Genomic DNA, 24,077 nt, shown 5'->3' with positions numbered 1-24,077 from the left:
CACACAGTGTCCTTCGCGCCCGCCTACCAAACACCTGCCCTCGCTGTCATTAACAGAACTGTGGAAAAACAGTGCCCAACAGGAGGGGGCGAAGGACACTCTACCGGTGTTTACTAGCTATAGCAAGCTACCGTTGCCCGCCCCGCCTCTTCCTCCTGTGGGGTTTATCGCCAGTTGTCATCGAATGTTATAGTGCATTATCGCCATCTACTGTACTGGAGTCAGCTAGGACCAATAGAAGAAAAGATGCAGGAACACCCCAAATTACGGGCTGCAGTCGCACCCTTCTCTTTGCTAATTAGCCATCTGCATTTACACCTATGTGTAAATGGAACATGGACTCCACAAAGTGTAGTCACTGAAATATACTTCTGGCTGCAACGGTTATTAATTTAAAAAATTGCCGTTATGAAATAATGTTTTGATATTAAAGTAGAGGGATTTGTTTCTAGAACCGTACCGCAATTGAGAATCATTCACGTTCAGATTGACCGTTTTGGCTTTCGGAACAACGTTAGATCATTATTGGGCTACGTGTAAACAAGCGTAATGGTGAGGGTCTGAATCTGCTGGCTAATGACTCAGAGTACTGTAAATTAGGCACGGCTGTAACTCAGCTGCTGGATCAGGCCTGAGAAGGGATAGTTAATGTCATGAAAAGACAGGACTTGCACTGAACAACTGACACACACAGGTGACTCAAACTCGTACTTACCTATTGAAACAGACGACGCATCAGCTTGCGCTACAGCAAATTCATGAATTGAAAAGTGAAGAGGCAGGATGATTGATTATGAAGTGCTGGTCCAATTGCTAACGCTGGCTAGTAAGTTAGCGAACTAGCAAGTTCAAGGCAGTAGTCTGGCTCGCTCGCTAAATTATTAATGTTCAGTTAAATAGCCTTACACTGTTTGCTGAACGAAGCCCATCCATTAAATATGAAAACTTACGATCATATTATATATGACTGAGAAAGTCAAATCCACATTAGCTAGCTAACTAACGTTAGAGTGCTTTCTCTGAAGCAGGCGTATGGTCCACCAATTCATCCAGATTGTCTCGTCGCCTCCCTCCTGGTGTTCATTTCTATGTCTTGTCAAATAAATATTGTATGGAAAAACGTTTGTTTCCGCTTGTTTAGTAGCTAGCTAGCTGAAGGACTCCTTGTGACGTTCAGTGTTGCTAAGCTCGGCGCTGTCAAGACTGTGCACTCGGTCGCTCACTCGAATCTCTGAATCATCCACACGCTCACTGCTTCAAGCACAGCTGACCCCGACGTCAGAAATATAAACATACCCTCCCCTTAACCCCAACATTTGAATTTTATGTCAATCTGAGAAACAGCACACTTTTCTTGCTAGCATTTCTGTGATACTGATGATTCACAGTGAAATAATTAAACTTACCATTTATCAAATGTCATTGAATAACATTATTTCTGCCAGACCACCAGGTGGCAATATAATTTTTTTGTTTTATTAATAAAGGCTTTCTTTGAACATATTGATTGAACAGATCAAGTTTCCAGTTTTGCAACAGCAACACGAGATAGTTCTCACGTCCTTAAATAATAGTAACAAAATAAATTAGACAAAATAAACAATGAGGCAAACAAAATCAGTCAAATGAATCACTAAAATAAGCCTCAAAGTGCTGCAACAGCAAATGTCAACCTTTCAATTGAGTTTAGCAGTGAATTGGGCAATAAAGCAACATGGTAGCAAGGTTTCCACTTGAATCCATAGCAAAGCTCACACAGAAGAAATGGCCAAAATTGCATCATTGCATGTCTTTAATGATTATATTCCCGTAATTTACTGTGATTTGTTTGAACCAATTTGTTCCATCCCACTAAATACAGCCATGTGTTGATTTGTCTCTTTTACATAAAGTATATAAAAACAAATGCTATAAAATAGAAAGTGTGAATTTTTAACTCAAGTCTGTGGGAAACAAACCTTAAGAAACAAGTACATGTGATAAGCAATAAATACAAATGGACCTGATGTTTTGGAAGTACAGACTAGCCAGCCAAGCAATTCTGTTAGAACAAGACAATCTACAGATGTTTTTGTATCCAAACACCAGTTTCAGTTTTATTGGCTTTTTACAAATGATATCAATACATATCAGGCTGCAAAATGTTAACTATACTTTAGTTATGCTAAATAAAATTTCTTACAAATTTACAAAAATGGCATTATTATATACAGTACACACTAACATGAAAACATTATTTAACTTAAATATATTGTTTCTGCTTTTTCCTTTTCATAATTGCTTAAATGGGAACAAATACTAAAATACCTAGCCCCTGACAGCAAGTCCTATTCCATAATAAACTGTAACAGCTGTAAGGCTTTTCTCCAGTGTGTATTATCGAATGTGTCTTGAGGTGTGCCATTTTTGCTCAGGCTAAAATCAAGTTGAAAGGGGATTCCCTACATTCACCTGCCAGGCTTCAAGGCTCTTTCACCAGAGACATCTGGTGATTCAACCAACAGGCATAAAAACAGCAAAGCAAAGGACAACAAAAGCCTGTCAAAGATTGAAACCGTTTGCCCATCACAATGTTAGATTGAGGCATAAACACATTTGTGCATCTTAAGATTCCGTTTGTCGGAATACCTCTTCCCACATTTATCACAGATGTACTGTTTCCCTCCTGCGTGGACATGCTTCTTGTGAGTTCGGAGATGACTGCCCTGACTGAAAGTCTTCCCACAGATTTCACAGCTGTACGGCTTCTCTCCTGTACGGATTCTCTGGTGCAACTTCAGACTGTTGGTGTTGTTAAATCTTCTCTCACAGAAGCTACACTCGAAAGGCTTCTCGCTAGAGTGGGTGCGTCCGTGAGAGATAAGACTACTCTGCTGACTGAAGGTCTTGCCGCATTCTGTGCAGATATATGGCCTCTCTCCAGTGTGGATGCGCTTGTGTATTTTCAGATTCACTGATTGACGGAATGTCTTGCCACACAAGTCACAGCTAAATGGCCTGACGCCTGTATGAATCCGCTGGTGGTTCTTCAGATTGACAGAATGACGGAAACTCTTGTCACACTGATTGCACTGGAAGGGCTTTTGTCCAGTGTGAATGAGTTGATGGGTCTTCAGTGTTACAGCGCGTGTGAAGCCTTTCCCACACAGCAAACAGGTGAAGATTTTCTCTCCCGTGTGAATTTGCTGGTGTCTAGACAGATTTTGAGCCAGGTTGAAGCTCTTGCCACACACGCTGCAGCTGTAAGGCTTTTCTCCAGTGTGTATTATCGAATGTGTCTTGAGGTGTGCCTGCTTGCCGAAACATTTCCCACAGACACCACATATAAAAGGCTTCTCACCAGTGTGGGTGCGGATGTGATCATTACAACTCTGTTTGTGGGCAAAGGCTTTGTTGCAGAACATGCACACAAACGGTTTCTCGCCTGTGTGAAGTCGCTGGTGGGATTTGAGGTTACTCTGCGTGGAGAAACTTTTCCCGCACTCTGTGCAAATAAAGAGCTTCTTTTGGGCAAACAAAGACTCCAATAGGATGTCTGTGGGGTTCACTGGTGGGTCATCGCTAATCATACAATATTGGTTCTCTGAGGAAGAGTTTGCTGCAAAAGAATCATCAGCAGCTCCTGTAAGACATATATAAAACATTTAATTTTAGGTGGCAGGAGATAATTTGATATAGGCCGTCCTAATACTGGCTTTATACTTACTCTCTGCAATGGCCCCCAGGTATATTTGTCCATACTCGTCTTTGACAGAGACAGCCAAGACGAGGGGAGATTCTGGGGTGTCCACTTCCTCCACATCTGCAGACTAACGGCACAAACAGATTGATTAGGTGTGAACTTTAGGAAAATAATTGGATCATGTTATTGAAATGGCACAGACTACAAACATTTAACATTTTGCCTATTGAAACCAGCAAAAGTGTTTGCACGAAGACAGAGCTATCTTCTATAAGTTTACCCAGTTCGGCCAACGCCGCGTGAACAAGTGTATCCATGACGGAGGCCAGCTGGGTCTGCAGCGCGATGAAATTTGACATGGTTTGTTGGTATTTATCACGACTGTATCTAATCGACAACGCTTTCAGATTTGCATTGATGAAAGATTGAGCTAGTAGCTACATCAATACTTTTGATGAATTTGGACTACACAGACTTCTTCACACGATCGCAACGTAAATAGTGTCTGTGCCCAGTCGGAAGTAATTACGTGAAACTCCCAAATCGTAGTTCCGGTTTAGAAATGAAGTGGGTTTATTAAAGAGACAGTTACTTTATCTTTATGGGAAAAACTCTTCACGCCACTTCGATAACGAAGGGATTTTTTGTAGGTTTGGTGAGCATTTTCGCTAACCCCAACCTCAGTCTTCTAACCTGCTGCGTAGGTTCGCCTAACCTGCTACGAAAAAGCAGTCATATAAGCGAAACTAATATTTACAACAACTGGTTTTGACTTTGTGACTGTGAGAACAAGTGACAAATCAGGGACATTGAGAATATTTGATGATCAGGCCACAGAGTTTCTAAACCCAAAGTCGCAACATCGCAAGACTTCCGGGAACGCTTGCAAAACAGACCAACAGGCCAGGGTTTGGGGTTTGAGAAGTCAATGAGAGAACTGAAAGCTTCTTCATTAGATGTTGGTTTTCTCAAAATCTAAATGACAACCTAGATTCAAGCCAATATCTTAAGTAGCTGAACATGTTATTTTTATGTTGTTTTTTTTACATTTTATTTCACCTTTATTTAACCAGGGAGGCCAGGTGAGAACAAGTTCACATTTACATCTGCGACCTGGCCAAGATAAAGCAAAGCAGTGTGACAAAAACAACACAGAGTTACACATGAGATAAACAAACATACAGTCAATAACACAATATTAAAATATATGTACAGTGTGTGCAGATGTAGTAAGGTTAGAGAGGTAAGGCAATAAAATAGGCCATAGTGGCAAAATAATTATAATTTAGCATTAACACTGGAGTGATAGATGTACAGATGATGATGTGCAAGTAGAGATACTGGGGTGCAAAGTAGCAACAAAATAAATAACAGTATGGGGATGAGGTAGTTGGGTGTGCTATTCCTCTCTAGGTTTCTTCCTAGGTTTTGGCTTTTCTAGGGAGTTTTTCCTAGCCACCGTGCTTCTACACCTGCATTGCTTGCTGTTTGGGGTTTTAGGCTGGGTTTCTGTACAGCACTTTGAGATATCAGCTGATGTACGAAGGGCTATATAAATAAATTTGATTTGATTTGATTTGATTTACAGAAGGGCTGTGTACAGGTACAGTGATCGGTAAGCTGTTCTGACAGCTGATGGTTAAAGTGAGGGAGATATGTCTCCAGCTTCAGTATTTTTGCAATTCATTCCAGTCATTGGCAGCAGAGATCTGGAAGGAAAGGCGACCAAAGAAGGTGTTGACTTTGTGGATGACCAGTGAGATATACCTGCTGGTGCGTGTGCTATGAGTGGGTGTTGCTATGGTTACCTGCGAGCTGAGATAAGGCGGGGCTTTACCTAGCAAAGACTTATAGATGACCTGGAGCCAGTGGGTTTGGTGACGAATATGTAGCTAGGGCCAGCCAACGAGAACATACAGGTCGCAGTTTGTGGGTAGTATATGTGGCATTGGTGACAAAATGGATGGCACTGTGATAGACTGCATCCAATTAGCTGAGTAGAGTGTTGGAGGCTATTTTGTAAAAGACATCGCCAAAGTCAAGGATCGGTAAAATAGTCTGTTTTACGAGGGTATGTTTGGCAGCATGAGTGAAGGAGGCTTTCTTACGAAATTGGAAGCCGACTGTAGATTTAATTTTGGATTGGAGATGCTTAATGTGAATCTGGAAGGAGAGTTTACAGTCTAACCAGACACCTAGATATTTGTAGTTGTCCACATATTCTCAGTCAGAACCGTCCAGAGTAGTGATGCTAGGCGGCCGGGCAGCAATAGGTTGAAGAGCATGCATTTAGTTTTACTAGCATTTAAGAGCAGTTGGAGGCCACAGAAGGAGTGGTGTGTGGCATTGAAGCTTTTTGTATTTTTTATTTCACCTTTATTTAACCAGGTAGGCTAGTTGAGAACAGGTTCTCATTTACAACCGCGACCTGGCCAAGATAAAGCATAGCAGTGTGAACAGACAACAACACAGAGTTACACATGGAGTTAACAATAAACAAGTCAATAACACTGTAGAAAAAAAAGAGAAAAAAAGGCATGAGGAGGTAGACGAATAATTACAATTTAGCAGATTAACACTGGAGTGATAAATTATCAGATGGTCATGTGCAGGAAGATATACTGGTGTGCAAAAGAGCAGAAAAGTAAATAAATAGAAACAGTATGGGGATGAGGTAGGTAAATTGGGTGGGCTATTTACCGATAGACTATGTACAGCTGCAGCGATCGGTTAGCTGCTCAGATAGCAGATGTTTAAAGTTGGTGAGGGAGATAAAAGTCTCCAACTTCAGAGATTTTTGCAATTCGTTCCAGTCACAGGCAGCAGAGAACTGGAAGGAAAGGCGGCCAAATGAGGTGTTGGCTTTAGGGATGGTCAGTGAGATACACCTGCTGGAGCGCGTGCTACGGGTGGGTGTTGCCATCGTTACCAGTGAACTGAGATAATGCGGAGCTTTACCTAGCATGGACTTGTAGATCACCTAGAGCCAGTGGGTCTGGCGACGAATATGTAGCGAGGACCATACAGCATACAGGTGGTAGTGGTGGGTGGTATAAGGTGCTTTAGTAACAAAACGGATGACACTGTGATAAACTGCATCCAGTTTGCTGAGTATTGGAAGCTATTTTGTAGATGACATCGCCGAAGTCGAGGATCGGTAGGATAGTTAGTTTTACTAGGGTAAGTTTGGCGGCGTGAGTGAAGGAGGCTTTGTTGCGGAATAGAAAGCCGATTCTAGATTTGATTTTAGATTGGAGATGTTTGATATGAGTCTGGAAGGAGAGTTTACAGTCTAGCCAGACACCTAGGTACTTATAGATGTCCAAATATTCTAGGTTCGGAACCATCCAGGGTGGTGATGCTAGTCGGGCGTGCGGGTGCAGGCAGCGAACGGTTGAAAAGCATGCATTTGGTTTTACTAGCTTTTAAGAGCAGTTGGAGGCCACGGAAGGAGTGTTGTATGGCATTGAAGCTCGTTTGGAGGTTAGGTAGCACAGTGTCCAAGGAAGGGCCAGAAGTATACAGAATGGTGTCGTCTGCGTAGAGGTGAATCAGGGAATCGCCCGCAGCAAGAGCAACATCATTTATATATATACAGAGAAAATAGTCGGCCCGAGAATTGAACCCTGTGGCACCGCCATAGAGACTGCAGGAGGACCGGACAACAAGGTATGGTGGGATTCGAAATGGTTGGTGATCTGTTTGTTAACCTGGCTTTCGAAGACTTTAGAAAGGCAGGGCAGGATGGATATAAGTCTGTAACAGTTTGGGTCTAGAGTGTCTCTCCCTTTGAAAAGGGGGATGACCGCAGCAGCTTCCCATTCTTTAGGGATCTCAGACGATACGAAAGAGAGGTTGAACAGGCTAGTAATAGGGGTTGCAACAATTTCTGTGGATCATTTTAGAAAGAGAGCATCCAGATTGTCTAGCCCAGCTGTTTTGTAAGTATCCAGATTTTGCAGCTCTTTCAGAACATCAGCTGTCTGGATTTGGGTGAAGGAGAAACACAAATATGCCTTACTTGCAATACGGTTTTGTAACCCTTTCGAACTTAACTTTCATATAAGCCAGAAATACTCTTTTAAATACAAAATATACTTAATGTGTGCAGTTTAGCAAAGTTGCACCTGGCTGTATTAATGCACCGCCTAGGCTACAACACATCCTTACGCTAGCATTTCCATAGAACCATTCCACATTTCTGGTGTTTCTCAAAATATAGCCGGGTGTAACTTTCCTAAACTGCGTACAGTAAGTTTATTGGTTGTATTTGAAAAAATATTTCTCCCATATGACAGTTAAGTTCCAAATGTTTCCAGAACTGTGTCGCATGCTAGGCGTATTTGCGTTTAGACTGAGCATTTTGGCAGTATCTGAGCGTCATGGCTTTCCCTTCAGCTCAGGTGGCAGACAGCTTTCCCACACATTGTTTACATGCTAGGGGAAGCAGATATGGGTTTAATGGATCAGTGTGAGGCGCTGTACAAGACGTCAAACCCGTATGATGTAATTGGTGTCACAAAGGACGCATCAGAAGCAGACGTTCGACAGGTTATTATAAAGTCTCACTACAAGTCCACCCTGATATGAGCACCAGGTGACGAGCAAGCCACTGCCAAGTTCCAGTTTGGCAAGCCAACCTAAACAAAATAGTGTGAATGTTTGTTTACCTTTCAAACCTTGTTTTATGTATCAGGAGGAGCAGGTCTCTGATTATGATCAGTTTATGTCCTGTTTAGTGTCTTGCTATGTTAGGATCAAGGGAAGATGTACGCAGTGTTGAGTGACAAAGACAAAAGCTGACCAAGATCGTAACGGAAGATTATTGGAGAACAATGTTTCTTAAGGTAGGACTTCAAGTCAAGATTTCTTAAGCAGCTTTTTTCCAGTGCCTGGTAAGTCTTTACACCCGCCTTGCAGAGTTTTCACATTCTGCAGCCTTAAATGAAAATTACTATGAATTAACACTGTCCTCACGGCTCCGTTTTAGGACCACTATTGTTTTCACTATATATTTTAGCAGTGAAAGTCAACATTGGAAACATAATGTTGACTTTCACTGCTATGAGGACGACACATAGCTGTACATTTTTATGAAACTGTAATGGGTGTGTACTGGTGACAAGGTAGTCAGGCGCAGGAGAGTGAACATGGTATAAACTGAGTAGTTTAATAAATGCTAAAACAAACTCTGAAAACCAATATATACAAAAATAATATAAAAGGGTACAAAACCCGTCGCACACCAGAACATGACTTGCACAAAACATACAACAAACAATCACTGAGACATGAGGGGAAACAGAGGGTTAAATACACAACATGTAATTGATGGGATTGAAACCAGGTGTGATGGAAGACAAGACATAACCAATGGAAAATGAAAAATGGATCAGCGATGGCCAGAAGGTCGGTGATATCGACCGCCGAACACCGCCCGAACAAGGAGAGGGACCAACTTCGGCGGAAGTCGTGACAGAAACATGGTGAAGCCCAAATATTGTCCTCCCTTGATGCCTGTGTTTCAGACATAAGGAACTAGATGTTGGCAAATCTTCTACTTTTAAACTCGGACAAAACAGAGATGCTAGTTCTAGGTCCCAAGAAACAGAGATATTCTGTTGAATCTGAAAATGAATCTTGTTGGTTATACAGTCGTCTCAAATAAAACTGCGAAGGACCTCGGCGTTACTCTGGACCCTGATCTCTCTTTTGACGAACATATCAAGACTGTTTCAAGGACAGCTTTTTTCCATCTACGTAACATTGCAAAAATCAGAAATGTTCTGTCCAAAAATTATGCAGAAAAATGTATTTCATGCTTTTGTCACTTCTTGGTTAGACTACTGCAATGCTCTACTTTCCGCTACCTGGATAAAGCACTAAATATGGCTGCTAGAATCTTGACTAGAACAAAAAAAATGATCATATTACTCCAGTGCTAGCCTCTCTACACTGGCTGCTGTTAAGGCCAGGGCTGATTTCAAGATTTTACTGCTAACCTACAAAGCATTACATGGGCTTACTCCTACCTATCTTTCCAATTTGGTCCTGACGTACATACCTACACGTTATGGAACCCTGACCTGTTCACCGGACGTGCTACCTGTTCCGGACCTGCTGTTTTCAACTCTCTGGAGACAGTAGAAAGATCAGCTATGAAAAGCCAACTGACATTTACTCCTGAGTTGCTGCCTGTTGCACCCTCTACAACCACTGTGATTATTATTATTTGACCCTGCTGGTCATCTATGAACATTTGAACATCTTGGCCATGTTCTGTTACAATCTCTATCCGGCACAGCCAGAAGAGGACTGGCCACCCCTCATAGCCTGGTTCCTCTCTAGGTTTCTTACTAGGTTTTGGCCTTTCTAGGGAGTTTTTCCTAGCAACCGTGCTTCTACACCTGCATTGCTTGCTGTTTGGGGTTTTAGGCTGGGTTTCTGTACAGCACTGTACATCACTCATGCTGTACATCGCTCATGCTGTTTACAGCTGGGACGTATATTTGTAATAACTGGATTATAGCCTATGTAATAGACATGTTATAAATAGTCAATACACATGCCTCATTAGTTTAAAATGTGTAACATGTGAGACTCACCCGTGTCACAGATGCCTGCCAGTGCAGTGTACATCCACAGTGGGAAGAAGGACTGCCTCCCCAGGAAACACCTTTGCCCATCAGACACTTGTACGATCACCACCGGAAACATCTGTAAAAGAAAACGAAATAGACGACGGAATGACTTTTCTCTCAGCTTGGGTAATGTACTAACTCCATATTTCATGACCAAAGCCCATTGAACTGCATTTATTATGGGTCCCCATTACTCTTCCTGGGGTCCAGCAAAATTAAGACAGTTATACATGTTTTTAAACATTACAATACATTTGCAACAGATTCTGGACTTGGGGGACTGTGAAGAGACCTCTGGTGGCATTTATTGTGGTGTATGCTTGGGTGTCCGAGCTGTGTACCAGTAGTTCAAACAGATAGCTTGTGCATTCAACATGTCAATACCTCTCACAAAAACAATGCAGAGCAGCGCTTTATTATGGATAGACTTCTACCCATCCTAGCTACTGTTACATCAATATGTATTGACCATGACAATTTAACAATCCAGAGTTATTACAAGCAGTTTAGTCTCCTCAACTTGCTCAATTACCACATGATTCAGTCTGATTGGTCGGCTATTTGAGCCATTAAAGGGGGCTTTACTATCCTTAGGTAGGGGAATAACTTTTGCTTCCCTCCAGGCCTGACGGCACACACTTTCTAGTAGGCTTAAATTGATGATATGACAAATAGGAGTGGCAATATTGTCCGCTATTATCGTCAGTAATTTTCCAAGTCGTCAGACCCCGTTGGCTTATCATTATTGATAGGCAACAATCTTCTTCTTTTTTACCTCTTCCACACTTACTTTACAGGATTCAAAATTACAATGCCATTTATCTTTGTTTCACAGTGTAGTTTCTTCTTCTTTTTATTCAGTTTAGTCACATGATTTCTCAATTTGCAGTACGTTTGCCAGTCAGTTGTACAGCCAGACCTATTCGCAATTTCTTTTGCCTCATCCCTCTCAACCATACAGTTTTTCAATTCCTCATCAATCCACGGGGATTTCACAGTTTTTACAGTCATTTTCTTAATGGGTGCATGCTTATTAATTACTGGGATATGCAATTGTATTAATGTGTCAAGTGCAACATCTGGTTTCTCCTCATTATACACCACATACCAGCAAATTTGATTTACATCAACAACATAGGAATCACTACAAAACTTAGTGTATGACCTCTTATACATTATATTAGTCCCAGCCTTTGGAACTTTGGTTTTCCTAGATATGGCTACTATATTGTGATCACTATATCCGATGGATTTGTAAACTGCTTTCAAACAAATTTCTGCAGCATTTGTAAAGATGCGATCAATACATGTTGATGATTTCATTTCTGTGCTGTTTGTAACTACCCTGGTAAGTTGATTGATAACCTGAACCAGGTTGCAGGCACTAGTTACAGTTTGAAGCTTTCTTTTGAGTGGGGAGCCTGAAGAAAGCCGGTCAATTTCAGAAAATATACCTCTCTATTAATATCACATAAAAACAGCCACACCTCCACCTTTGGCATTGCTGTCATTTCTGTATATCTTATAACCATGTATTGCTACCAATGTATCATCAAAGGTATTATCTAAGTGAGTTTCAGAGATTGTCAGAAAATGAATGTCATCTGTTGCTAGCAAATTATTGACTTCATAAACCTTGTTTCTTAAGCTACATATGTTAATGTGGGCTATTTTTAACACTTTTCTGGGATGCTTGATTGTTTTTCTTGCTTTACAGGGAAGCTTAGCAGAGGTACATATGGTTGGGTATGTTATGTTAGTGCAGAGTGAGCTGCACACAGTGGACTTCCTGCTAGGGCACACCACCTTAGTCCTAAAAGTATAACTCTGGTTCATAGGCACATTATTACTGCATACAATTTTTTTTATTTTAACTTTATTTTAATAGGCAAATCAGTTAAGAACAAATTCTTATTTTCAATGACAGCCTAGGAACAGTGGGTTAAATGCCTGTTCAGGGGCAGAACGACAGATTTGTACCTTGTCAGCTCAGGGATTTGAACTTGCAACCTTCCGGTTACTAGTCCAACGCTCTAACCACTAGGCTACCCTGCCGCCCCTGTAAGATCAGCAGAGGCATTCAGGGCAGTAAGAAGGACATAAATTAGGTTACTTACATTGTGTCTACCAACGCCCCTGGGATAGTGTATATTTTCTGAAGCATTATGCCAACTCAGCGACACAATGGTAGGGATTAAATGAGCTTGACAAGTCATTGTCTCAATGCAGCCTAATGCCGTGAAAGGATCCAGGAACTCAAATGATTTGGGTGGATCTCATCCTCCTTATAATGCGAGCTTTGTTTCCAGAAGGTATCAAAAATGGCAATAAATGTTACACCCACAGAGCTGCAGTAGTCTCGTAGCCAGTTATAGAGGGCTAACAGTCTGCTGAATCGTTCAATGCCACGATTTAGGGAGGGCAGAGGGCCCGATATTATGGGGCGTTTGTTGGTCTCAAGTATTAACCCAATCAGTTCTTTAAAATCCATCTTCAGCTGTTCTGAGCTGCCCTTCATAATGTCATTCGACCCCACATGAACCATGACAGTATCAGCCCCCGGTGACAGACACACAGCCTCGGGAAGTAACCTGGTGATATCCTGAACTTTTGCCCCAGGAAAACACAAAGTCTTTGCCCCAGGTACAGATATATACCTCACCATTGAACTCCCTATCACAATAGCCGGAATGATCCGGCCTCTGCCATGTCTCGAAGCTGATTGCGAGGTCAGAGCCTCAGAACTCACCTGAGAAGAGGGCTGCTGAGACCCCGGCTGCGTGCAGGCCACGTCAGCCAAAGGGACAGAGCTCTGATCCAAAGAGCACGGCCCAGCGGAGGAGTGCCGCAGTGGTCCAGGCAGTTAATTGACGAGGACAGAGAGAGGTAGCTGGAGGGAGATCCACAGCCACGGAGGGAACACCCAATCCCTGTCAGAAGACAGCCGATAGAAAGCCGATTCTAGATTTGATTTTAGATTGGAGATGTTTGATATGAGTCTGGAAGGAGAGTTTACAGTCTAGCCAGGCACCTAGGTACTTATAGATGTCCAAATATTCTAGGTCGGAACCATCCAGGGTGGTGATGCTAGTCGGGCGTGCGGGTGCAGGCAGCGAACGGTTGAAAAGCATGCATTTGGTTTTACTAGCGTTTAAGAGCAGTTGGAGGCCACGGAAGGAGTGTTGTATGGCATTGAAGCTCGTTTGGAGGTTAGATAGCACAGTGTCCAAGGAAGGGCCAGAAGTATACAGAATGGTGTCGTCTGTGTAGAGGTGAATCAGGGAATCGCCCGCAGCAAGAGCAACATCATTGATATATATACAGAGAAAATAGTCGGCCCGAGAATTGAACCCTGTGGCACCGCCATAGAGACTGCAGGAGGACCGGACAACAAGGTATGGTGGGATTCGAAATGGTCGGTGATCTGTTTGTTAACCTGGCTTTCGAAGACTTTAGAAAGGCAGGGCAGGATGGATATAAGTCTGTAACAGTTTGGGTCTAGAGTGTCTCTCCCTTTGAAGAGGGGGATGACCGCAGCAGCTTCCCATTCTTTAGGGATCTCAGACGATACGAAAGAGAGGTTGAACAGGCTAGTAATAGGGGTTGCAACAATTTCTGTGGATCATTTTAGAAAGAGAGCATCCAGATAGTCTAGCCCAGCTGTTTTGTAAGTATCCAGATTTTGCAGCTCTTTCAGAACATCAGCTGTCTGGATTTTGGTGAAGGAGAAACACAAATATGCCTTACTTGCAATACGGTTTTGTAACCCTTTCGAACTTAACTTTCATATAAGCCAGAAATACTCTTTTAAATACAAAATATACTTAATGTGTGCAGTTTAGCAAAGTTGCACCTGGCTGTATTAATGCACCGCCTAGGCTACAACACATCCTTACGCTAGCATTTCCATAGAACCATTCCACATTTCTGGTGTTTCTCAAAATATAGCCGGGTGTAACTTTCCTAAACTGCGTACAGTAAGTTTATTGGTTGTATTTGAAAAAATATTTCTCACATATGACAGTTAAGTTCCAAATGTTTCCAGAACTGTGTCGCATGCTAGGCGTATTTGCGTTTAGACTGAGCATTTTGGCAGTATCTGAGCATCATGGCTTTCCCTTCAGCTCAGGTGGCAGACAGCTTTCCCACACATTGTTGACATGCTAGGGGAAGCAGATATGGGTTTAATGGATCAGTGTGAGGCGCTGTACAAGACGTCAAACCCGTATGATGTAATTGGTGTCACAAAGGACGCATCAGAAGCAGACGTTCGACAGGTTATTATAAAGTCTCACTACAAGTCCACCCTGATATGAGCACCAGGTGACGAGCAAGCCACTGCCAAGTTCCAGTTTGGCAAGCCAACCTAAACAAAATAGTGTGAATGTTTGTTTACCTTTCAAACCTTGTTTTATGTATCAGGAGGAGCAGGTCTCTGATTATGATCAGTTTATGTCCTGTTTAGTGTCTTGCTATGTTAGGATCAAGGGAAGATGTACGCAGTGTTGAGTGACAAAGACAAAAGCTGACCAAGATCGTAACGGAAGATTATTGGAGAACAATGTTTCTTAAGGTAGGACTTCAAGTCAAGATTTCTTAAGCAGCTTTTTTCCAGTGCCTGGTAAGTCTTTACACCCGCCTTGCAGAGTTTTCACATTCTGCAGCCTTAAATGAAAATTACTATGAATTAACACTGTCCTCACGGCTCCGTTTTAGGACCACTATTGTTTTCACTATATATTTTAGCAGTGAAAGTCAACATTGGAAACATAATGTTGACTTTCACTGCTATGAAGATGACACATAGCTGTACATTTTTATGAAACTGTAATGGGTGTGTACTGGTGACAAGGTAGTCAGGCGCAGGAGAGTGAACATGGTATAAACTGAGTAGTTTAATAAATGCTAAAACAAACTCTGAAAACCAATATATACAAAAATAATATAAAAGGGTACAAAACCCGTCGCACACCAGAACATGACTTGCACAAAACATACAACAAACAATCACTGAGACATGAGGGGAAACAGAGGGTTAAATACACAACATGTAATTGATGGGATTGAAACCAGGTGTGATGGAAGACAAGACATAACCAATGGAAAATGAAAAATGGATCAGCGATGGCCAGAAGGTCGGTGATATCGACCGCCGAACACCGCCCGAACAAGGAGAGGGACCAACTTCGGCGGAAGTCGTGACAGAAACATGGTGAAGCCCAAATATTGTCCTCCCTTGATGCCTGTGTTTCAGACATAAGGAACTAGATGTTGGCAAATCTTCTACTTTTAAACTCGGACAAAACAGAGATGCTAATTCTAGGTCCCAAGAAACAGAGATATTCTGTTGAATCTGAAAATGAATCTTGTTGGTTATACAGTCGTCTCAAATAAAACTGCGAAGGACCTCGGCGTTACTCTGGACCCTGATCTCTCTTTTGACGAACATATCAAGACTGTTTCAAGGACAGCTTTTTTCCATCTACGTAACATTGCAAAAATCAGAAATGTTCTGTCCAAAAATTATGCAGAAAAATTTATTTCATGCTTTTGTCACTTCTTGGTTAGACTACTGCAATGCTCTACTTTCGGCTACCTGGATAAAGCACTAAATATGGCTGCTAGAATCTTGACTAGAACAAAAAAAATGATCATATTACTCCAGTGCTAGCCTCTCTACACTGGCTGCTGTTAAGGCCAGGGCTGATTTCAAGATTTTACTGCTAACCTACAAAGCATTACATGGGCTTACTCCTACCTATCTTTCCAATTTGGTCCTGACGTACATACCTACACGTTATGGAATCCTGACCTGTTCACCGGACGTGCTACCTGTCCCGGACCTGCTGTTTTCAACTCTCTGGAGACAGTAGAAAGATCAGCTATGAAAAGCCAACTGACATTTACTCCTGAGTTGCTGCCTGTTGCACCCTCTACAACCACTGTGATTATTATTATTTGACCCTGCTGGTCATCTATGAACATTTGAACATCTTGGCCATGTTCTGTTACAATCTCTATCCGGCACAGCCAGAAGAGGACTGGCCACCCCTCATAGCCTGGTTCCTCTCTAGGTTTCTTACTAGGTTTTGGCCTTTCTAGGGAGTTTTTCCTAGCAACCGTGCTTCTACACCTGCATTGCTTGCTGTTTGGGGTTTTAGGCTGGGTTTCTGTACAGCACTGTACATCACTCATGCTGTACATCGCTCATGCTGTTTACAGCTGGGACGTATATTTGTAATAACTGGATTATAGCCTATGTAATAGACATGTTATAAATAGTCAATACACATGCTTCATTAGTTAAAAATGTGTAACATGTGAGACTCACCCGTGTCACAGATGCCTGCCAGTGCAGTGTACATCCACAGTGGGAAGAAGGACTGCCTCCCCAGGAAACACCTTTGCCCATCAGACACTTGTACGATCACCACCGGAAACATCTGTAAAAGAAAACGAAATAAATGACGGAATGACTTTTCTCTCAGCTTGGGTAATGTACTAACTCCATATTTCATGACCAAAGCCCATTGAACTGCATTTATTATGGGTCCCCATTACTCTTCCTGGGGTCCAGCAAAATTAAGACAGTTATACATGTTTTTAAACATTACAATACATTTGCAACAGATTCTGGACTTGGGGGACTGTGAAGAGACCTCTGGTGGCATTTATTGTGGTGTATGCTTGGGTGTCCGAGCTGTGTACCAGTAGTTCAAACAGATAGCTTGTGCATTCAACATGTCAATACCTCTCACAAAAACAATACAGAGCAGCGCTTTATTATGGACAGACTTCTACCCATCCTAGCTACTGTTACATCAATATGTATTGACCATGACAATTTAACAATCCAGAGTTATTACAAGCAGTTTAGTCTCCTCAACTTGCTCAATTACCACATGATTCAGTCTGATTGGTCGGCTATTTGAGCCATTAAAGGGGGCTTTACTATCCTTAGGTAGGGGAATAACTTTTGCTTCCCTCCAGGCCTGACGGCACACACTTTCTAGTAGGCTTAAATTGATGATATGACAAATAGGAGTGGCAATATTGTCCGCTATTATCGTCAGTAATTTTCCAAGTCGTCAGACCCCGTTGGCTTATCATTATTGATAGGCAACAATCTTCTTCTTTTTTACCTCTTCCACACTTACTTTACAGGATTCAAAATTACAATGCCATTTATCTTTGTTTCACAGTGTAGTTTCTTCTTCTTTTTATTCAGTTTAGTCACATGATTTCTCAATTTGCAGTACGTTTGCCAGTCAGTTGTACAGCCAGACCTATTTGCAATTTCTTTTGCCTCATCCCTCTCAACCATACAGTTTTTCAATTCCTCATCAATCCACGGGGATTTCACAGTTTTTACAGTCATTTTCTTAATGGGTGCATGTTTATTAATTACTGGGATATGCAATTGTATTAATGTGTCAAGTGCAACATCTGGTTTCTCCTCATTATACACCACATACCAGCAAATTTGATTTACATCAACAACATAGGAATCACTACAAAACTTAGTGTATGACCTCTTATACATTATATTAGTCCCAGCCTTTGGAACTTTGGTTTTCCTAGATATGGCTACTATATTGTGATCACTATATCCGATGGATTTGTAAACTGCTTTCAAACAAATTTCTGCAGCATTTGTAAAGATGCGATCAATACATGTTGATGATTTCATTTCTGTGCTGTTTGTAACTACCCTGGTAAGTTGATTGATAACCTGAACCAGGTTGCAGGCACTAGTTACAGTTTGAAGCTTTCTTTTGAGTGGGGAGCCTGAAGAAAGCCGGTCAATTTCAGAAAATATACCTCTCTATTAATATCACATAAAAACAGCCACACCTCCACCTTTGGCATTGCTGTCATTTCTGTATATCTTATAACCATGTATTGCTACCAATGTATCATCAAAGGTATTATCTAAGTGAGTTTCAGAGATTGTCAGAAAATGAATGTCATCTGTTGCTAGCAAATTATTGACTTCATAAACCTTGTTTCTTAAGCTACATATGTTAATGTGGGCTATTTTTAACACTTTTCTGGGATGCTTGATTGTTTTTCTTGCTTTACAGGGAAGCTTAGCAGAGGTACATATGGTTGGGTATGTTATGTTAGTGCAGAGTGAGCTGCACACAGTGGACTTCCTGCTAGGGCACACCACCTTAGTCCTAAAAGTATAACTCTGGTTCATAGGCACATTATTACTGCATACATTTTTATTTATTTTACCTTTATTTTAATAGGCAAATCAGTTAAGAACAAATTCTTATTTTCAATGACAGCCTAGGAACAGTGGGTTAAATGCCTGTTCAGGGGCAGAACAACAGAATTGTACTTTGTCAACTCAGGGATTTGAACTTGCAACCTTCCGGTTACTAGTCCAACGCTCTAACCACTAGGCTACCCTGCCGCCCCTGTAAGATCAGCAGAGGCATTCAGGGCAGTAAGAAGGACATAAATTAGGTTACTTACATTGTGTCTACCAATGCCCCTGGGATAGTGTATATTTTCTGAAGCATTATGCCAACTCAGCGACACAATGGTAGGGATTAAATGAGCTTGACAAGTCATTGTCTCAATGCAGCCTAATGCCGTGAAAGGATCCAGGAACTCAAATGATTTGGGTGGATCTCATCCTCCTTATAATGCGAGCTTTGTTTCCAGAAGGTATCAAAATTGGCAATAAATGTTACACCCACAGAGCTGCAGTAGTCTCATAGCCAGTTATAGAGGGCTAACAGTCTGCTGAATCGTTCAATGCCACGATTTAGGGAGGGCAGAGGGCCCGATATTATGGGGCGTTTGTTGGTCTCAAGTAGTAACCCAATCAGTTCTTTAAAATCCATCTTCAGCTGTTCTGAGCTGCCCTTCATAATGTCATTCGACCCCACATGAACCATGACAGTATCAGCCCCCGGTGACAGACGCACAGCCTCGGGAAGTAACCTGGTGATATCCTGAACTTTTGCCCCAGGAAAACACAAAGTCTTTGCCCCAGGTACAGATATATACCTCACCATTGAACTCCCTATCACAATAGCCGGAATGATCCGGCCTCTGCCGTGTCTCGAAGCTGATTGCGAGGTCAGAGCCTCAGAACTCACCTGAGAAGAGGGCTGCTGAGACCCCGGCTGCGTGCAGGCCACGTCAGCCAAAGGGACAGAGCTCTGATCCAAAGAGCACGGCCCAGCGGAGGAGTGCCGCAGTGGTCCAGGCAGTTAATTGACGAGGACAGAGAGAGGTAGCTGGAGGGAGATCCACAGCCACGGAGGGAACACCCAATCCCTGTCAGAAGACAGCTAGTACAGGGGCTCAAAGCGATTTGAAAGTCTTAAGTCTGGACGCGGGGGAAGAAGGCAGGCACGCCGAGAACGATTCTTCTCCTTCTTTCTGGTTCCGACACGGATCCATTTACGCTCACCTGGACTCGAACAATGAGTAGCCATTTTCTGGTTCGAGCTAGTAGAGGGGTGCAGTGGCTGAAGTTGATCATAGCATGTGTTAAATGCAGAGTTTTGATCAAACAGTTATGAAGAAGTCGCAAACAGCACAGAAGCACGACAACGCAGAAGTGTGACGTTTTCCCGTCGTGTTATGAGATCTGCTGAATAGCTAATTGAACATGGGAGTAGTAAGTGATCCCACTGCTGTGACACACACTGACTGCCAGACTGGTTCCTATGGGCGGGCAGCCAAGTGGAGCTGCAGAAGCCCCTGACGATCAAAACACACACCCAGGTATAAGAGCAAACACACAGAGAGACACACACGATACAGTACAATATTAGAAATACCGTAAAACACTAGATTGGAGAGACTTGACTCAAATATCCACTCTGGTTACAAGCGGCACCTCAGGCCCTCTCAGTAGGAAGAAGGCTTTCCTCAGGTCTATGAAGGTTCCTCCACACAGCCTCTCCGCATCAACCTGCTCTATAGACCCTACAACAACACAGAGAGACAATGTGTCAACCTGAACTCTGACCCATGAGACACAGAGGACAATTTAATTGGAGAATGAGATGGATTGTTCATTTCAAATGGGAATTTACTGTTCTAACAGTGATGCCAAGAAGTAATTTGTTATATGTAGTGATGTTCTCTTACCAACATCAATCAAATTTAATCAAATGTATTTATAAAGCCATTCTTACATTCTTGATGTCACAAAGTGCTATACAGAAATCCAGCCTAAAATCCCAAACAGCAAGTAATGCAGGTGTAGAAGCACGGTGGCTAGTAAAAACTCCCTAGAAAGGCCAGAACCTAGGAAGAAACCAAGAGAGGAACCAGGCTGTGAGGGGTGACCAGTCCTCTTCTGGCTGTGCCAGGTGGAGATTGTATCAGAACATGGCCAAGATGTTCAAATGTTCATAGATGACCAGCAGGGTCAAATAATAATAATCAAAGGAGAAATGTGCTTCGTTCTGTTCAGTGCAGTTGAGGAGAATGGATTCATTCACAATGTCCTTGTCCTCTCCAAGCTTTTCCAGGATTCCCTTCTACATCTGAGAGGAACAAACATATTGCCATGCTGTGCAACCTACAAGTTTATGTTGCTATATAAAATTCTGTTGAAAGTTGTTCATGTCAAGAAATGCCCGTTTCTTTTATATCATTACAATAATGTCACTCTCAAATGAGAAATTTGGAAGTGGGAGGGGGCTGTTATTGTTGTATAATGTCTTAGTCTCAATTCTAACCTCCATGCCACAGGGAAAATGTTCCAGACTGCAATGCTGCTCGACATGCGTCATCATCCTCTATCTTATTCAGGAGCCTAAATCAGACATGCCATAACTTTGGCATGAATGTAATTAAATAACAAATCCTATTCAACTGTTATTTAACTTGCGGTATGCTTATAAAATGGGTGTGGTATATCTGGGAGTGAACTGAACTGACCTCATCCTATGTTGACAAATGATTCTACATTATACAATCTAATAATAAAAAAAGGATCCAAGTGAAAGACAAGGTTGATGATAGTGGAAACTGTCTTTGTAGCACTGCCCTGGCTTGACCAGAGAGGGCTGCTTCCAATCAGAGTATGTGGGCGGAGCTGGAGCAGAGCCTGACCAATTTGACAGGTGGGTGGAGCGAGATTCCCAAAGGCTGGAGCATTGGCTTTCTCACTGGCTCCAATTTTGCTCCAGTAGCACTCACTTCACGAGCTCAGGGCATGCCTGCCCCAGCATGCATTTGTAGTCTACTCGTGTTCTGCTATAGCCCCTTGTTTTTAGCTAGTCATGGAGTTCGCTTTATATTTTCATTAAGTAACTGATAAAACACACAGGTGCTAAATCAAGGTGACTTAACAAGATGAGGACCTATATCAAGAGAGGGTGTGCGGTGATGTAGAGTTCACAACTAAATAATCATTGTGGAATCCGAAAAGACGAGTATCCCAAAAGCATGATTGTGTACTTACTACGTGCACATGCTAACATAAAGGAATGAGGTGGGTAGATAACTAAGTGGGTCATTGTAGCAAAGTATTTATAAACAAAAAATCTGAACTCTTAAACGTTCCTTAATTTTCGTTCTATTATCTATACAACAGGCCATAATTGATTTTGTCCCAATAGGTCTGGCATATTCCCATGTTCAAGGAGCTTTCTGTTTTGATTGGGTTATTTTGCCTATAAACATTTAGGCCTACCTATAGAAAAAAAAACAAATACAACTCTGCAACTCTGCCCAGCCTGGCAAGAGTGGCAAAATGGTGTTTAGCATCCCCAGTTGCTCTTCAAGTGTGGAGAGGATATTCTCCGCTGCTGACAGGTGTTGTGACTAAAATCTCCCCCCTGCCAGAATTCTCCCCCCATTCTCGTTCTTTATTGCTGCGACTTGCTTGTTAGTTGAGATTTCTGCTCTCCACTCCGTTGTCAGTTTAGCCTACATTTCACTGATCTTAGTAGCAGAAGGCATTTTTGTCTGCAGTTCTCGGTTTGGATATTTGCTTCAAGTGTATGTGGCGCCCTGGACGAACCCCCCCCCTCCCCATTCAGTTCCCCCGGCAAGATGCCGCCCTGGGCGTTTTCCCATGTCGCTCGTACCTAAATCCACTACTGATGTATTCATCTCCAAATAAATCTCTTTGCCAAAATTTGTCATCTCTCCTGTCTTATTCTACTAGTATTTTTTGAAAGTGTAAGGATAATAATTCAGCCAGTTGTTCTGACATGTGTATTGCTTGCCAACATTTTACTCCCTCGGTTTAATAAACCCACATACATTCATTATTAATTTCGGTTTCCTATCCTGACAAAGATTGTTATATAGAAAGTATTTGACTCTGTGTGCCACGGAAAGTATTTGACTCTGACCACCAAATTAAGGAAATTAGAAGAGGGGGAGAATTTTGGCAGGGGGGAGATTTTCCGCACAACAGCTGTTCTCCAGGCACCATCGTGTGACCCTGAAGCCACAGACAGGCCAAATTGATTTAAGGCACGAATAGGTCATTTTTATCTTAATTTATATTTAATTCTAAGTCAGTCACATCCTATATGCGCAATTTATATACTATAATGATTTAATATAAAGTTTAAATGCTGAGCACTTTATGCCCCTACCTGCCTGTGTCGCAATCGCAAAAGCTTCATAATGTATTACTTTTTAGGCTATAGCTTTGAGATAATTGAAATATAACCTAAATAAATGTGTTCTTAGGCTCCCTGTCTGGCTCCAGCCCTATTTATGTTGTTTAATATAACATGGAGCCTATTTGAAAATACGATCACCACTTACGTTCATCTTTTCATGTTTATTCAAATACTTTTCATTCAAATCCGTATGGATTGGTTTCAATACTTAAAAAAACAAGTTGGTCGGTCAAGATAGTCACAAAAATAAATGGGTGTTCGGTCAACTTTAATGAATGGAGCAGCAGTTTAGCCCCCATGTGAGCCTGAAAACAGGAGACGTAGGAAAGGGCATGGAGTGCCAGACCAGTGCTTGTCCATGATCGAGATTTCCAACCGCTCAACTCTGCTCACGTGCCATAGTTCCAATGGAGCAGAGCCTGCAAAGGCGTTCAATAGCGTCTTGGGTTCTACTAGGAAACATTTCGTTTGGAACATGATTAAATCAATGCAGTAAAACCACAATCAATTTACCTAAAATTGTTTTTGCAGTGATATGCGTTTGACCTTCTCGTCTCTGTTCATGAATAATCGCATATAGGTGCTCACAGTACACATTGTACTGCCTCGTTGACTTTAAAAATGGTTGTTAAGTCATTTCTATTATGAGTCTCCACAAGTTCTTATCAAATCATTACTAGCCTAAACTAAATTAAACTGCAAAGGTGATACTGTAAGACAAATAAGACACTTGCAGTTCACCCGAAAATAAGGGAATAAATTGCGTCAAGGCACACCAATCATGTTTTAGACAGATACTGTAGATCGAGATCACAGCGACCTCTGCCACTTAAAGAGTGTATGGCCAAATACATGACTTCTGTTGTATTGTTTTGGTGTAGTCGAAGATGATTTTTGCCCCATTCAGCTGTAGTTTCGTTTTAACCCTTGGCTTACATTTTACTGACGGAAAACCAAATCATATTACTAAAAACTTTACAAAACATGCATTTCCTTTTAATTGACATTGGTCTCTGTAGCCACATTTTAGCAGTTGTATTTTAAACTTGGCTGGAGTTAAGGTTACACTTAACCTGCAGGCCTGTCCTTACCATTGACATGGGTTTCCACCTGAACTAAGAATATTAATATATT

The 24,077-nt window shown here is 41.9% G+C and overlaps 2 protein-coding genes across 4 annotated transcripts in view; both read right to left on the bottom strand.

Moving 5' to 3' along the window:
• LOC135523864 (serine-rich coiled-coil domain-containing protein 2-like) overlaps positions 1-1,223 on the bottom strand; it is a 100,655-nt gene extending 99,432 nt beyond the window's left edge. For all 3 annotated transcript variants that reach the window (XM_064950841.1, XM_064950843.1, XM_064950842.1), the window contains exon 1: positions 716-1,223. The gene's annotated coding sequence lies outside the window, so the exon portion shown is untranslated. The remainder of the gene's footprint in view (positions 1-715) is intronic.
• A 231-nt stretch (positions 1,224-1,454) lies between these two features.
• Positions 1,455-4,205, bottom strand: LOC135523863 (zinc finger protein 501-like). Its single transcript, XM_064950840.1, has 3 exons — positions 3,963-4,205; positions 3,707-3,809; positions 1,455-3,622 (listed from the first exon to the last, which is right to left on the bottom strand). Exon 3 carries the CDS (start codon positions 3,567-3,569, stop codon positions 2,574-2,576), a length of 996 nt encoding a protein of 331 aa, XP_064806912.1. The 5' UTR covers positions 3,570-3,622; positions 3,707-3,809; positions 3,963-4,205; the 3' UTR covers positions 1,455-2,573.
• Between the last annotated feature and the right edge of the window lie 19,872 nt (positions 4,206-24,077).

The sequence above is a fragment of the Oncorhynchus masou genome, chromosome 31 (assembly GCF_036934945.1).
Source record: "Oncorhynchus masou masou isolate Uvic2021 chromosome 31, UVic_Omas_1.1, whole genome shotgun sequence".
Lineage (NCBI taxonomy): Eukaryota > Metazoa > Chordata > Actinopteri > Salmoniformes > Salmonidae > Oncorhynchus > Oncorhynchus masou.
This window is presented reverse-complemented; position numbering and strand designations above follow the sequence as displayed.